We start from the raw sequence: 12,396 nt of genomic DNA, 5'->3' as shown, positions 1-12,396 counted from the left end.
TTGTGTGAAAAATGGCTAGACTGAATTTCTTTACAATTAAAAGGGATCTATGTGATTGATGTATAAGAGACATGCCATCATTGATGTGAACTATGAGACCACACTTTCAAAAATTAACCTTGATTAGTATTAGAACCACATTTCACAGGAGACTCTATGAATTTAGCACTAGACTTATAAAAAAGTATGATTTCTTTAATGATGATTAATGATTATCCCAGATAACAAGAAAGAGGCCATATAGTATAAGATCCGGCTATATTTTGTTCAAATCATCCATCTTTATTATGTACCCTCCCAAATACTTATTACATTTCTACATGTAAAGCATGAACATCACTTAAGAGTTTAAGCAAGACAGACCAAAGCAAAAACCAAGGCCAATAAATCATATCATGTGTTTTGGCTATATTACTTCTTATTTTTTGCTATTAGAAAAGAACATATTATTTTCCTTGGCATTTTACTCCGTTGATTTGGATAGGAAGAGAATTAATAAAGGATTAACTAATAAAGGATTAAGGATCCATGTTCAACTCTTAACTTGAACTACTATGAAAGTTTTAAAGACCTAGATTTGTTAGATAATAATACTTGAACATTACTCAAAACCAACAGAACTATTCTTACAGTTTTATTGTATAAAAATATAGATAGTTTATGTAGTTACAGAAATTTTACACTCAGAAGCTCAATTTACATTAAGGAATGTTAGCACATAGTAAGGTGCATTCATATTAAATAATTTGTAGTTTCTTAGATTTTTTTTGCAGCCTTAAAATTTAAATAGTGATTAAAACATCTCAGTAAGATCTGTATGAATGTCTCTCTTATGAAACAACTTTGAATTTTTGAACTCCTAGGGAGACCAATGTGTAGATGTATATAGGGACACTGCAGAGTAAGCTGAGTAATATAGCAACTGCAAAAAGAGAAGGCTCCTTGCTAACAAATGTTTTCATGATTAGAAAAATAATTCCTATTTTTAAATTTTTGTTTTCATTCTTGATCATATCTCATTGTAACAGAGGTAGTACTTAGCATTACTTATATGCTATATTTATAAATTATGAAAATTTCTACTATAGACTGCATATTCCTCAAGGTTCTACTTTTAAAGTGTCTCCCCTTCTGTAAGATTTGCATTATGCCTCATTTAACATAATTCTCGAGTTATTCCTTATAGATGTGTTTGATAGATTATAACCTCAGGATTTATAACAAAGAGATATATATGTTGGAATGATTTGTTGCCTTTTTTCAAGATCATTAAATGGGACATAACAGTTTTACATAAGTAAATATAAACTAATTTCTGAGAAAGCCTACACAAGATGAGAATTTGTCTTATGACAATTCAGCCTTCCCCTAATTAAGTTTTATTTGAATAGTTTATGTGTTATTTCTTTTTTTATTGGAAAAGTCTTATTAGCTACTTCCATATTGAATTATCATTTAGTTATAATCCCTAATATTAATGGTATATAATTGTATTTCAGAAAATGTAAAGAATCTACATTCTGTATTCCATATGCTGCTCACCCTTTATTCTCCCAAGAAATGATTTCATGCCATAGTATGTTACTCAAACCCCGTAATACCTCTCTCCTCATTTTCCCTTTCACTTTATCTCCAGTTTCACTGGACAAACTGAAGTTATCAGAAGAAAAATTTCATAGACTTAGTACTATCATAGCTACCTACCTACTACTGACTACTTAATAATCTGCTATAGATGACCTATCCTTCTTTCTAAATTTATTCCTTCCACTTGTAGACAAGCTCCCATTTCTTATTACTGCTACCTATAGTTACAATTTACTCCAGCAGTTTTTTCATCTCTCTCCTGCATTATTTCTACACACACAAACACACACACACACACTTTTTTTTTTTTTTTTTTTTGTGTGATGGTGCTGGGGATTGAACCCAGGGCTTTGTGCATGGGAGGCAAAACACTCTACCAACTGAGCTATATCCCCAGCCCTGTTTCTTCCTATATTTTGAATCATTCCCATCCATATACAGGCATGCTATTATTCACTCATTAAAAAAAAAATTCTCTAGTATTCTGCTACTATCTTCTTTTTCATTTGTTCACTGACATGTCTAAAGCACTAAATGTGCAGCATACTGAAGATGCTTAATAAATATTTATTCAATGGATGATTGTAAGCATGGAGCATCCAGAGCAAGAACAAATTACTTCTTAAAAAAATCAAGTTGTTGGGGCTGGGTTTGTGGCTCAGTGATTCGTTCGCCTAGCCTATGTGAGGTTTGATCCTCAGCACATAAAAATAAATAAATAAAATAAAGGTATTGTGTCCATGTGCAACTAAAAATTTTTAAAAATCAAATTGTGCTTTTGCTCACAGCCTTACTATTAATTATGTATTTAAAAATCTTCAAAGATTTGACCTTAGGGAAGTTTGGGTTATATTTGATTTCCTGATATTGAATGCAGAACATCTAAAATTTAAGAATATTTACACAATACAATAGGCATTTATTATTCTAGTAGTTGTAAACATATATTTTGGAGATTTTGTTTATATCTATTTTGCCCAAATACTTGTGTTTTCTTAGTCATAGTAAGAGTATTTTAACATTCAATTATATAAGCATATGGTTACCTCAGGAGTGAATTTTATTTCTTTATTTGTGAAAAATGAGAGAATCTGTTGTGTTAGGCACTGAGATATTATGTATATAAGGCAAAGTCTTTGTATTATGACATGAATATTGATGTCAAATCACATGTAGTATGGGCCTTGCTCAAGGAACTTTTCTATACCTATGGGACAAAATGAGAGCTGCGAGTACAACTTGGTGGTAGAGTGCTTACCTTGCTTGTTTGAGGCCCTGGGTTGAATCCCTAGCACCACAACAATATATAACAATAAAAATGTTACTGGAATTTGCAATCAAAAAAACCATTCAAATACATTCATACACACACCCTAACCCTAACCTAAGTTTATCTTTTCTTTATTCCTTGTGGATCTGTAAACATAAAATTGTTACATTAGTAAATATCAGTCAAAATTTGCTTAATTAGAGCTGTTTGATGTGATTAACTAGCTTTTTAATTCTCAAATTATTTGCTTTATAACCCTGGAAGTTATTTGCTTTAAAAAATAATTGGCCACAGGTTTTCTTTAAATAGTTAACCTTGAGTTGAGCACTGGGGCATTTACCTGTAATACCAATGACTAAGGAGGTTGAAGCAGAAGGATCACAAGTTCAAGGCCAGCCGCAGCAACTTAGTGAGTCACTAAGCAATTTAGCAAAATCCTGTCTAAAAATAAAAAGTGTTAGGGGTGTAACTCAGTAGTAAAGTCCCCCTGGGTTCAATACCAATCATCATCATCATCAATCTTCTTCTTCTTCTCCTTCTCCTTCTGCTTCTCCTTCTTCTCCTTCTTCTTCTTCTCCTCCTCCTCCTTCTCCTCCTCCTCCTTCTCCTCCTCCTCCTCATCCTCCTCCTCCTCCTCCTCCTCCTCCTCCTCCTCCTCCTTCTTCCTACATAATTATAACTATTGAGATCATCAGTATTGTATACATGAAATAAAGTTTGTGGTAAACAGATACTTTTTTATTCTCACTTTATAGATTATCATATACCTTAGCTTTAAATAAGAGAATTATTAAGCAGTAACTTAAAAAGTAGCTTGAAGGGGTGATTAAGTTGTTTCTTTTGTGGAAACTTATAGGAGGGAAAAACACATTCATAATTCTGCAAAACTCAGATGTTCATGTTTTGTTACTTTTGTAACATGAGAAATGATTGTAAAAATCTAATATGGCAGAAAGAACCTTAGGCTTATACAGTAGAGACCTAATTTTGGAAAATAGTGAAAAACTTTGTTTTAACTTACCTGAAATACATGCGTGTTAACTTGTTTAACTAGAAATATTATAAAGGAGTTTTGAGAAGGCAGGGATTTTATTTTTAATAAATTATTATTTATCAAATTTTACTGGTATTTGTATAATATCTAATTTACTCTGTTACAAAGTATTTTTTGATAAAACATGTATGGAAAGTTTTTTTTAAAATTTGACTTTGAGAGTTTACTATATTTAAGACATTGCATTTGTTAATTTACTTCTACTATTTAACTTGATCCTTAGAATTTGAAGAAGATACTATCATTTCTCCTGGAGCTATGTAGTTTATCTTAGATTTTGTAGTTAATAAGCAGAAGAACCTGGATGAAATTTCATTCCCATTTTAAATAATTGTTGTAAAAAAAATAAGAAATAGATGATTATTGTATCATATCTCAACTTCTCTATATACTTGAAAAAAAATAAAACGGGAAAAAGCAAAGGAGATATTCCTCCTAAAACCAAACTCCTAAATAGCTACAGTTCTTTCTTTGCCTTTTCTTCATCTTTTGAAGATCCCTTGAAATATTTTAAAAATACTGGGACCTCACATCCAGCAACTCTTGATTTAATTGTTTTGAAGTAGAGCTCTGCACATAGGTGCTGTTGTTAAGCCTCCCAAAGGACACTACTGTCTAGAAGTTGATTGCCATTATTACAATTCTTGTGTGTTCTTTTACCTGGCTGGCCTTCCTTTGGTGATTTCTGGTTTGGGTCCATACTCATGCTCTAATATTTTAGTCAGCTTGTATTATTATTATTATTATTATTATTACTACTACTACTACTACCACTCCCCCCCCCGATAATCCTCTAAAAATTCCTTATAGCTTGCTCCAGTTCCAATTAGCAGGTTCTCATTTCCTTAGCTCAGTTTGTTGAATTAGAATTTTTGGAGGTAGGGCCCAGAATCTTGATTTTATAAAACTTTTAAGTGATTCTGGTCGTCTGTCAGGGTTAAGAAATAAAAGTAAAGCTTTGCGCCAGGTAACATAGTAACCCTTTCACATAAAGACAGACATAATTCACTTCTAATCATACCCATTAATTAATTAAAGAAACTATAAATTAATGAAGGTGGTGATAAAGATGTAAGTCCTATAAACAGATCCAGCATATTTTTCTTATAATATTTATGTAAAATAGTAGCCCATTATGTTTAATTACAACAAGTACAATAAACTCTTGTACAAAAAACAGAACTCCAAATCTACTTTTTTAAAAAAAATATTTATTTTTTAGTTGTAGATGGACACAATATATTTTATCTATCTATCTATCTATCTATCTATCTATCTATCTATCTATTTTTATGTGGTGCTGAGAATGGAACCCAGGGCCTCACATGTGCTAGGCAAGCACTCTACCACTGAGCCACAACTTCAGCCCCTTCAAATCTACTTTTATTATTAGGAAGGAAAAAATATTAGGATAATTTTCTTCATAGTATTTTACTTCATTTTTCCTAGTCCCTAAAAGAAAGTAAAAGAGGAGGCATGGTCAAATAGAAATGTGGAGTATTATTATATAGTAGTTCTGATGAGAAATGTAACTAAATTAGTGTTTAGCATAGAATGAAATGTTTTTCTTAGATTTTTTTCCTTTAAGTCTCAGTTTAGTTCAGAGAAAATTTTCTGATGCTAATTTGAACTACCTACCTTTAATAAGAATTTGAGAGGGTGATGGTATGAAAACTTTAGTTGTTAGTATTTGGCCCTTTAAATGCTGTACTTAATATTCTTGGTTATCTTTTTTTAAAAAATTATATTACATAATAATATAATTTTGGTGAACTAATACTCTATAGGTGCCTAAAATTTTGATTGCTTTAACAGTACTAATTAAAAACATGTTTGCATTGGAAGGTCTGGATTTCTTTAAGAATAATTTATAGCATGCAACATGTAATATTTCTTTCCTTTCCAACTGCTTTCTATTATATGCTTAGGGTTTAGATCGCTCCAATTCCTGGGTTAACACTGGTGGTCCAAAAGCTGCCCCATGGGGATCCAACCCCAGTCCAAGTGCAGAATCAACACAGGTGGTGTTTACATTAGAGGTTTCTTTATTGGCTGCTGATGTTTCCCTTTAGAACATTACTTTTTAGTACATACTATGATTTCAGTGGCTTGCTTTTTTTTTAATCATTAAAGTGTGTATTTTTGTTTCCTTAGCACATTTCCAACTACTATGCATGAATACCACCAATAGCACCAGTAATGTTCTCCTTTCCTATTTCCTTTCTCCTGTCCTTCCTCCTATACTCCCTGTCAATATTTCAGTGCCTGCTGCTTATGCAATTGATGGCTTTTATAACAGTTTCTACTTTAGGGGTTGCACATCTTTAGTAGGAATTTCAAATATTTTTTGTGGAAAAACCCAACAGTTTTCCTATTGGATTTTGGTTTAAAGAGTAGCTATTATTATATCATTTTTGTTTAGCATTCACTGTCTTTTTTTTTCCACAATTACTGAATAGAAAGAGGGGTAGTAAGTTGAAATTAAATGTGAACAATGTATTATCCCCATGCTATAAGATTAAATGACAGAAGCAAAAATTCATTTTAATTTGTACAGTGTTGCAAAGTATGAAATGTTATAATTTAGTTCAATTAGGTTTTGCTTACTTAAGACTAGTTGCTTGATAGCTAATACCTGCATGATACCTCTAAATATACTTCTCACCTGTGTGTTGGCTTTGGAGGAAAGTCTCTTATTCTTAAAGAAAAATTTTAATTCCATTTAATATTAAAAATGATTTATATTTGCTATACTACATAACATACTTGAGTGATACCTTTTGATAATAGTGAAAAATAAAAATTTAATTTTAACTTCTTATTTTCTTTATTAAATACAAATTTCTTGGTTTCTTTTTTGGTCAGAGACCAGTTGAGAAGTATGTTTTTACTTTTTATGTATTTTTACTAGATATGTGCATGTATAGAGATCACACAGATAAAAGTTTCATTCTTTGCAGCACTCTAAATAATAGTCATTAAAATATTTATTTTTTTACAAACAAAAATATATGGAAGCCATTTTGATACTTATCATACATTATTATTAAAACACTTTAAAATATTGTAAATGAGATGAGCAATAAAATAGATGGTTGTTGAAACCATAGTAAAACTCTATTTTTAAATTGTTCATAATCCTTGAGCTGCAAAGTCATCCACTGCAATGTTAATGTTATCTGGTCATTCATTCATCTTCACTCCATAGGCTATGGATCGAAGTTGTAATCGTATGTCTTCGCACACAGAGACGTCAAGTTTCTTACAAACATTAACGGGACGCTTACCAACTAAAAAGGTAGATTCATATGAAGACAAATCATAGAGGGGGAATATGATTCCATCAACTATATAGATGCAAAATTTCTTTACATCATCAATAAGAGATATTAAAACAATGACGTATTTAAAAATACATCTTAGCAAGCACTGCTTGTCTGATGCCTTTAACCAATACTTCTCCAATGTGAGCTCTTTTACTTAAAGATAATTTTTTATTTGGGGGATTGACTGTTTAATTTAGGGTTTAGTTAATTCAAATTTGATCATCAAATTTTAGTACCAAAAAATGTATCAATTCTTAATTCTGTTTCTGTAACTGCTTCTGTTTTGTGTTTTAAATCTCCAGGGAAAGGAAGATGAGTTAGAAAAATTTTCACTCTTAGTAAGATATGTTGATTTGCTTCCCTTCTGCACAGTTTTGTTAGTCCTTTTTCATATTAAAATACACTACTTTGCAAATGCTTTGTATGCATATCCATTATAATGCAGGGATTTTCTATGATTTTTGAAAAAAGATTTTGAACACTTGAAAATTAAAGACTTCTAGCAAAATTAAAAAATTTAAAGGTATTTCCTAAATTGTACCAGCAAAGTTCATGAGTGTATTTGTGTACGTTAAAATATGTATTTTAGACACAAACAAGATCTTATTTGTAACTGTGAGTTCTTGGTCCAGTTTTTGTTTGCAGGTACAATTTAGGAGACTAGTTCCCAGCTGTCCTTTTAAAATTACATTTTACTCCAAGATAACATGTAATTTTTTCAGCTCTTCAACATGCCACTGTCTTACATGCATAAATAGTCGTTTCGTTAATGGGTGTCTTCACTGCATCATTGAATGGTTCACATGCCTTCTTTTGCTTATCCTCATTTTATCTTCATTTGTACTTGCATTATTATTTGGCTTATGTTATCATCAGATTTGACTTTGATAATAACTTTGGATTTACTTCTGGATAGCTTTTTCACGAGGAGCTGGCTTTGCAGTGGGTTGTTTGCAGTGGCAGTGTTCGGGAATCAGCTTTGCAACAAGCCTGGTTCTTTTTTGAGTTAATGGTGAGCGAACTAAACACATCCCTTAATATTTTTTCCCTTGGTGAACAATTTTGTGTTAGCTCATTTTTTATCTTAGAAGTATTTTCTGTTGCACATCTTATGGTCTTATACATACCTTCAAGACAAAATTGTATGTATTACATTTCTGAATAAACACTGTGACACTCAGCATGTTTGAGGTGAAATTGTAAAGAATAAGGTTCATGGCCGGGCATGGTGGTGCATGCCTCTAATCCCAGTGGCTCAGGAGGCTGAGGCAGGAGGATTGTGAGTTCAAAGCCAGCCTCTGCAAAAAGCAGGGTGCTAAGCAACTTAGTGAGACCCTGTCTGTAAATAAAATATAAAATAGGGCCAGGGATGTGGCTCAGTGGTTGAATGCCCCTGATTTCAATCCCTGGTACACTCCCTGCCAAATGAGGTTCATTTTAACTCTTTTTACAGGGATAGTTGCAGAAGCTAGCAGTCTTTTTCCAGGAAACTTATGCTATATTCTCTCCTAGTCTGGACGTACAAGTGTATAATGGCAGTGCTGTAGATTTTATACCAAACAAAGGTAAAATGAGCATTATAAATGTCTATCACCATTATTATACCTAGAAAGCTCTTAGGGAAAAGTCAGTTACAGCCAGTAAACAACATCTTTTGTTTAATTCGATGATATTAAAAACAAATAAATGAACTAATATTTTAATTAATGAATATAGTTATAAGAAAACATGTATATATGTACACATACCAAATTTAAAAAATATTCTTCAGTTGGGTACAATATTCTAGCATATTACCAAGATACAGAAAAGTTTAAGTAACTTAATCTAAATATATACAGCTTAGAGGTAGCAGAACTATGATTTAAACACAAGCATGCTGGCACTAAGGAACTTCTTCTTTCTCCTTATCTCTGTAAAGCTGGATATCATTGAAACTTTTCTTTCAAAAAAGGAGTAGATAAAAATAAATAAGAAACAAAACCACAACAAAGGAAGAAAGAAAAAAGAAAAGTGGGGGAGAGTGAGGGATGAAGAAAGGAAAGGGGGAAGGAAGGAAGTAAAGAGACCATATATAAGTGACAGAAAACTCATTTTTCCTCCTAGATGATAAGTAGCAAATTTATAAATCATATGCTTTTTATAATATAAAAATTATAAATTTGACCTTTTTTTTAAAAAAAAAATTCTTTCTACTGTGTTCAGATTTCTTAAATGTAAGTCAAAAGACCAGTTCAAGACTTAGCTATGTTGTTTACTAACCTTAGGACTTGAGCTTCAATTTCCTTGAATTTAAAGTTTAAATCTCTTTATTATCATTATGACAGCATTGTAATAAAGATTCTATCTAAAAGCATTCTATGAACATAAATCACTTTTTTAATCTAATATTTTATTATTAATATTTAATCATTAAATATGTATTGTATTCCTACCATGTGCCACTTTACAGTAGATACTAAAAACACTACAGTGAAGACAGAGTCTCTAACCTTTCAAAGCTTAGAATTTGGGGATATGGAATAGCAAAGTTAATTAAAAATTTTCTTAAAGGATTTTTTTTCTATTGATATACACTGACTGTTTTTTCTGTTGAAATCCAGAATAATTTTATGAAGATAATATAGTGATTGACTTGTATTGTGTTTGATATTTCTTTGACACACACAAAATATTATTTGAAAAGCTAAAAATGTTTCAGCCACCCATTAAATAACATGGTATATTGAAAAAGTAGCCTGAGTGTTTAGAATTATTAAAACTGTTAAGCAAAATCATAAGAAATTAAACAAATGGCTTACGTCTTTTTTCAGGTAAAAAGTATGGTACACCACTTATACTTTAATGATAAACTTGATGCTCCAAGGAAAAGTCGTTTTCCAGAACGTTTCATGGATGACATTGCTGCTCTTGTCAGCACAATTGCTAGTGATATAGTTTCCCGATTTCAGAAGGTAGTGATAACTTTTTTCCACTTATCTCTTTTCAAGCTAAGATTAAACCACCATACTTTAATTGGTTTTTGCTTTATATTCTGTTTCCTAGGACACAGAAATGGTTGAGAGACTCAATATAAGCCTTGCATTCTTTCTCAATGATCTATTGTCTGTTATGGACAGAGGATTTGTCTTTAGCCTTATAAAGTCCTGCTATAAACAGGTAATATATAATAAGTAGTAATTAGTCATAAAGTAATTTAAATGCTGTTAGCTCTTTCCAGAGCTGGAGGTTTCAGAGCACGTTCATTTATTGGTATTAAAACAAAAAAGTAGCATAAACTAATGTATTGTTATTACTATGGTAAATGTACATTTGTTTTATCAGGGCACAAGCACTTTGGCATGTTTTGTTATTAGTACAGTGGCTTCTGTTGAGTTGTAGTGGTTCACTCATGATTCTTTAATTCCCCTTCTGGAGCAGATAGTCAGATCAGTAGTAATGAAAAGCAGCCTCAAGATACCAGGCAGGGGCAGCATTTATACAGCATGAACAGCTAACTGAATTGCTTGTGTTTTGAGTAAGTTTTTAAAGTAGCTGCATTTTGCTGTATATTTCTCCTGCTCTATAATCTTTGACCTTATAGAGGTCTCCTGAAGTCCATAATATTATTCATTATCTTGGCTTTAGTTAACTTAAAGCATCCTGGACTTCTTCCACAAACTGCTGATTTTGTTCTAAAATTTTTATGAACTGATTAATGAAACCTGCCTGTCAGGAAATATTAATTGTTGGTCCTGACAGGGCACGTGGTTGTGAGCCATATCATTGTTCCAGAAGTAACTTCTAAAGGAACTTTAAAAATTATATAGATCTCTGTGTTCCCATTGCAGAATTATTAAGTTTTAATCCTAGTTGGAGGTCAAGGGTAGTGTGAGACATGATGCTTATGAAGCACTTCCCACATGGTCCACAGATGAGTTTTGGGTAATTACTGGTTAAGAATTCTGTTTGGCGATATGAAATTTAATATTCTGAAGACCTGCTTTATTGGATGTCTTTATTGTTTCTTTTAATAGAGTTAACTAACTATACTTGGGCACTGACCTACTTGAAATATTTGCAAAACTTTGTTTTTGTTTTACTTTTTTTCCTAGAATTTTATATTCTATTGCAACCAAAAGTCATCCCGTCTTATTCTTGATGTATGAACCCCTATACTTGCCAAACATTGAGCTTGTCCCTAGGGATACTGAAACTTTTTTTTTTAAAAAAGAGAGAGTGAGAGAGAGAGGAAGAGAGAGAGAGAAAATTTTTAATATTTATTTTTTTTTAGTTATCGGCAGACACAACATCTTTGTATGTGGTGCTGAGGATCGAACCCAGGCCGCACGCATGCCAGGCGAGCGCGCTACCGCTTGAGCCACATCCCCAGCCCCAATACTGAAACTTTTAAGTCAGTTTATCATCTGACTCCCAAATAGCTTACGATGTAGCTGGGAAAATAGTCAATTATAAATATTATAAATATAGGTGAACGCAAGATGCTATAAAAAGAGTAGATAGTTCATTTTTAGTGATATTAGGTTATTTTGTTGGTATATTTTTCCTTCACAAAGTAGATTTTCAGGAAGTATTTATTAATGCTAAAGGTAACATTACTTTTAGGTTAGTGAAATACATTTATACAGTAAATCTTTTAGTTTTAAATTTTTAACTTCAGTGGTAACTCTGGACAAAGCTGGTACTATTGTTAAAATTATAAAAGCCAAAACTGTTCAGTGAGTACTATCCTTTAATTCTTTTATCTGTCATTCTAATATCAGTGATAGAAAAATAATGTATCGATTAATGTTGTCTTATTTACACAATACTTACAAGGTGTCTTCAAAGCTTTATTCACTATCAAATCCAAGTGTCCTGGTGTCTTTGAGGTTGGATTTTCTACGAATCATCTGCAGCCATGAGCATTATGTTACATTGAACTTACCCTGCAGCTTACTTACTCCACCTGCATCTCCATCACCTTCTGTTTCCTCTGCAACATCTCAGGTATGCAAAGTGTGTAAGCATACCTATAAAGTTCACTTGTGAAAAGGTTTTAAACAATGGAAAAATGATAATACTTATTGAGTAATAGCTGTATGATAGGCTCAGTTTCAAATGCATTATGAATGTTAGCTCATTTAATCCTTAGAACAACTCTAGGAGGTAAGTTCCAT

At 31.9% G+C, this 12,396-nt stretch overlaps 1 protein-coding gene and 1 non-coding gene across 2 annotated transcripts in view; one reads left to right on the top strand and one right to left on the bottom strand.

Moving 5' to 3' along the window:
- Nucleotides 1-12,396, top strand: part of Dock7 (dedicator of cytokinesis 7) — a 190,562-nt gene that overhangs the window by 110,417 nt on the left and 67,749 nt on the right. Inside the window, exons 23-28 of the mRNA XM_026408729.2 lie at nt 5,840-5,932; nt 7,120-7,209; nt 8,154-8,249; nt 10,051-10,191; nt 10,283-10,396; nt 12,056-12,226. Coding sequence (XP_026264514.1) covers nt 5,840-5,932; nt 7,120-7,209; nt 8,154-8,249; nt 10,051-10,191; nt 10,283-10,396; nt 12,056-12,226 — 705 coding nt within the window. The remainder of the gene's footprint in view (nt 1-5,839; nt 5,933-7,119; nt 7,210-8,153; nt 8,250-10,050; nt 10,192-10,282; nt 10,397-12,055; nt 12,227-12,396) is intronic.
- On the bottom strand, nt 1,909-1,982 carry Trnag-ccc (transfer RNA glycine (anticodon CCC)). The gene has a single exon. It is a non-coding gene; the product is annotated as a tRNA-Gly (tRNA).

Source organism: Urocitellus parryii, chromosome 11 (assembly GCF_045843805.1).
Source record: "Urocitellus parryii isolate mUroPar1 chromosome 11, mUroPar1.hap1, whole genome shotgun sequence".
Lineage (NCBI taxonomy): Eukaryota > Metazoa > Chordata > Mammalia > Rodentia > Sciuridae > Urocitellus > Urocitellus parryii.
This window is presented reverse-complemented; position numbering and strand designations above follow the sequence as displayed.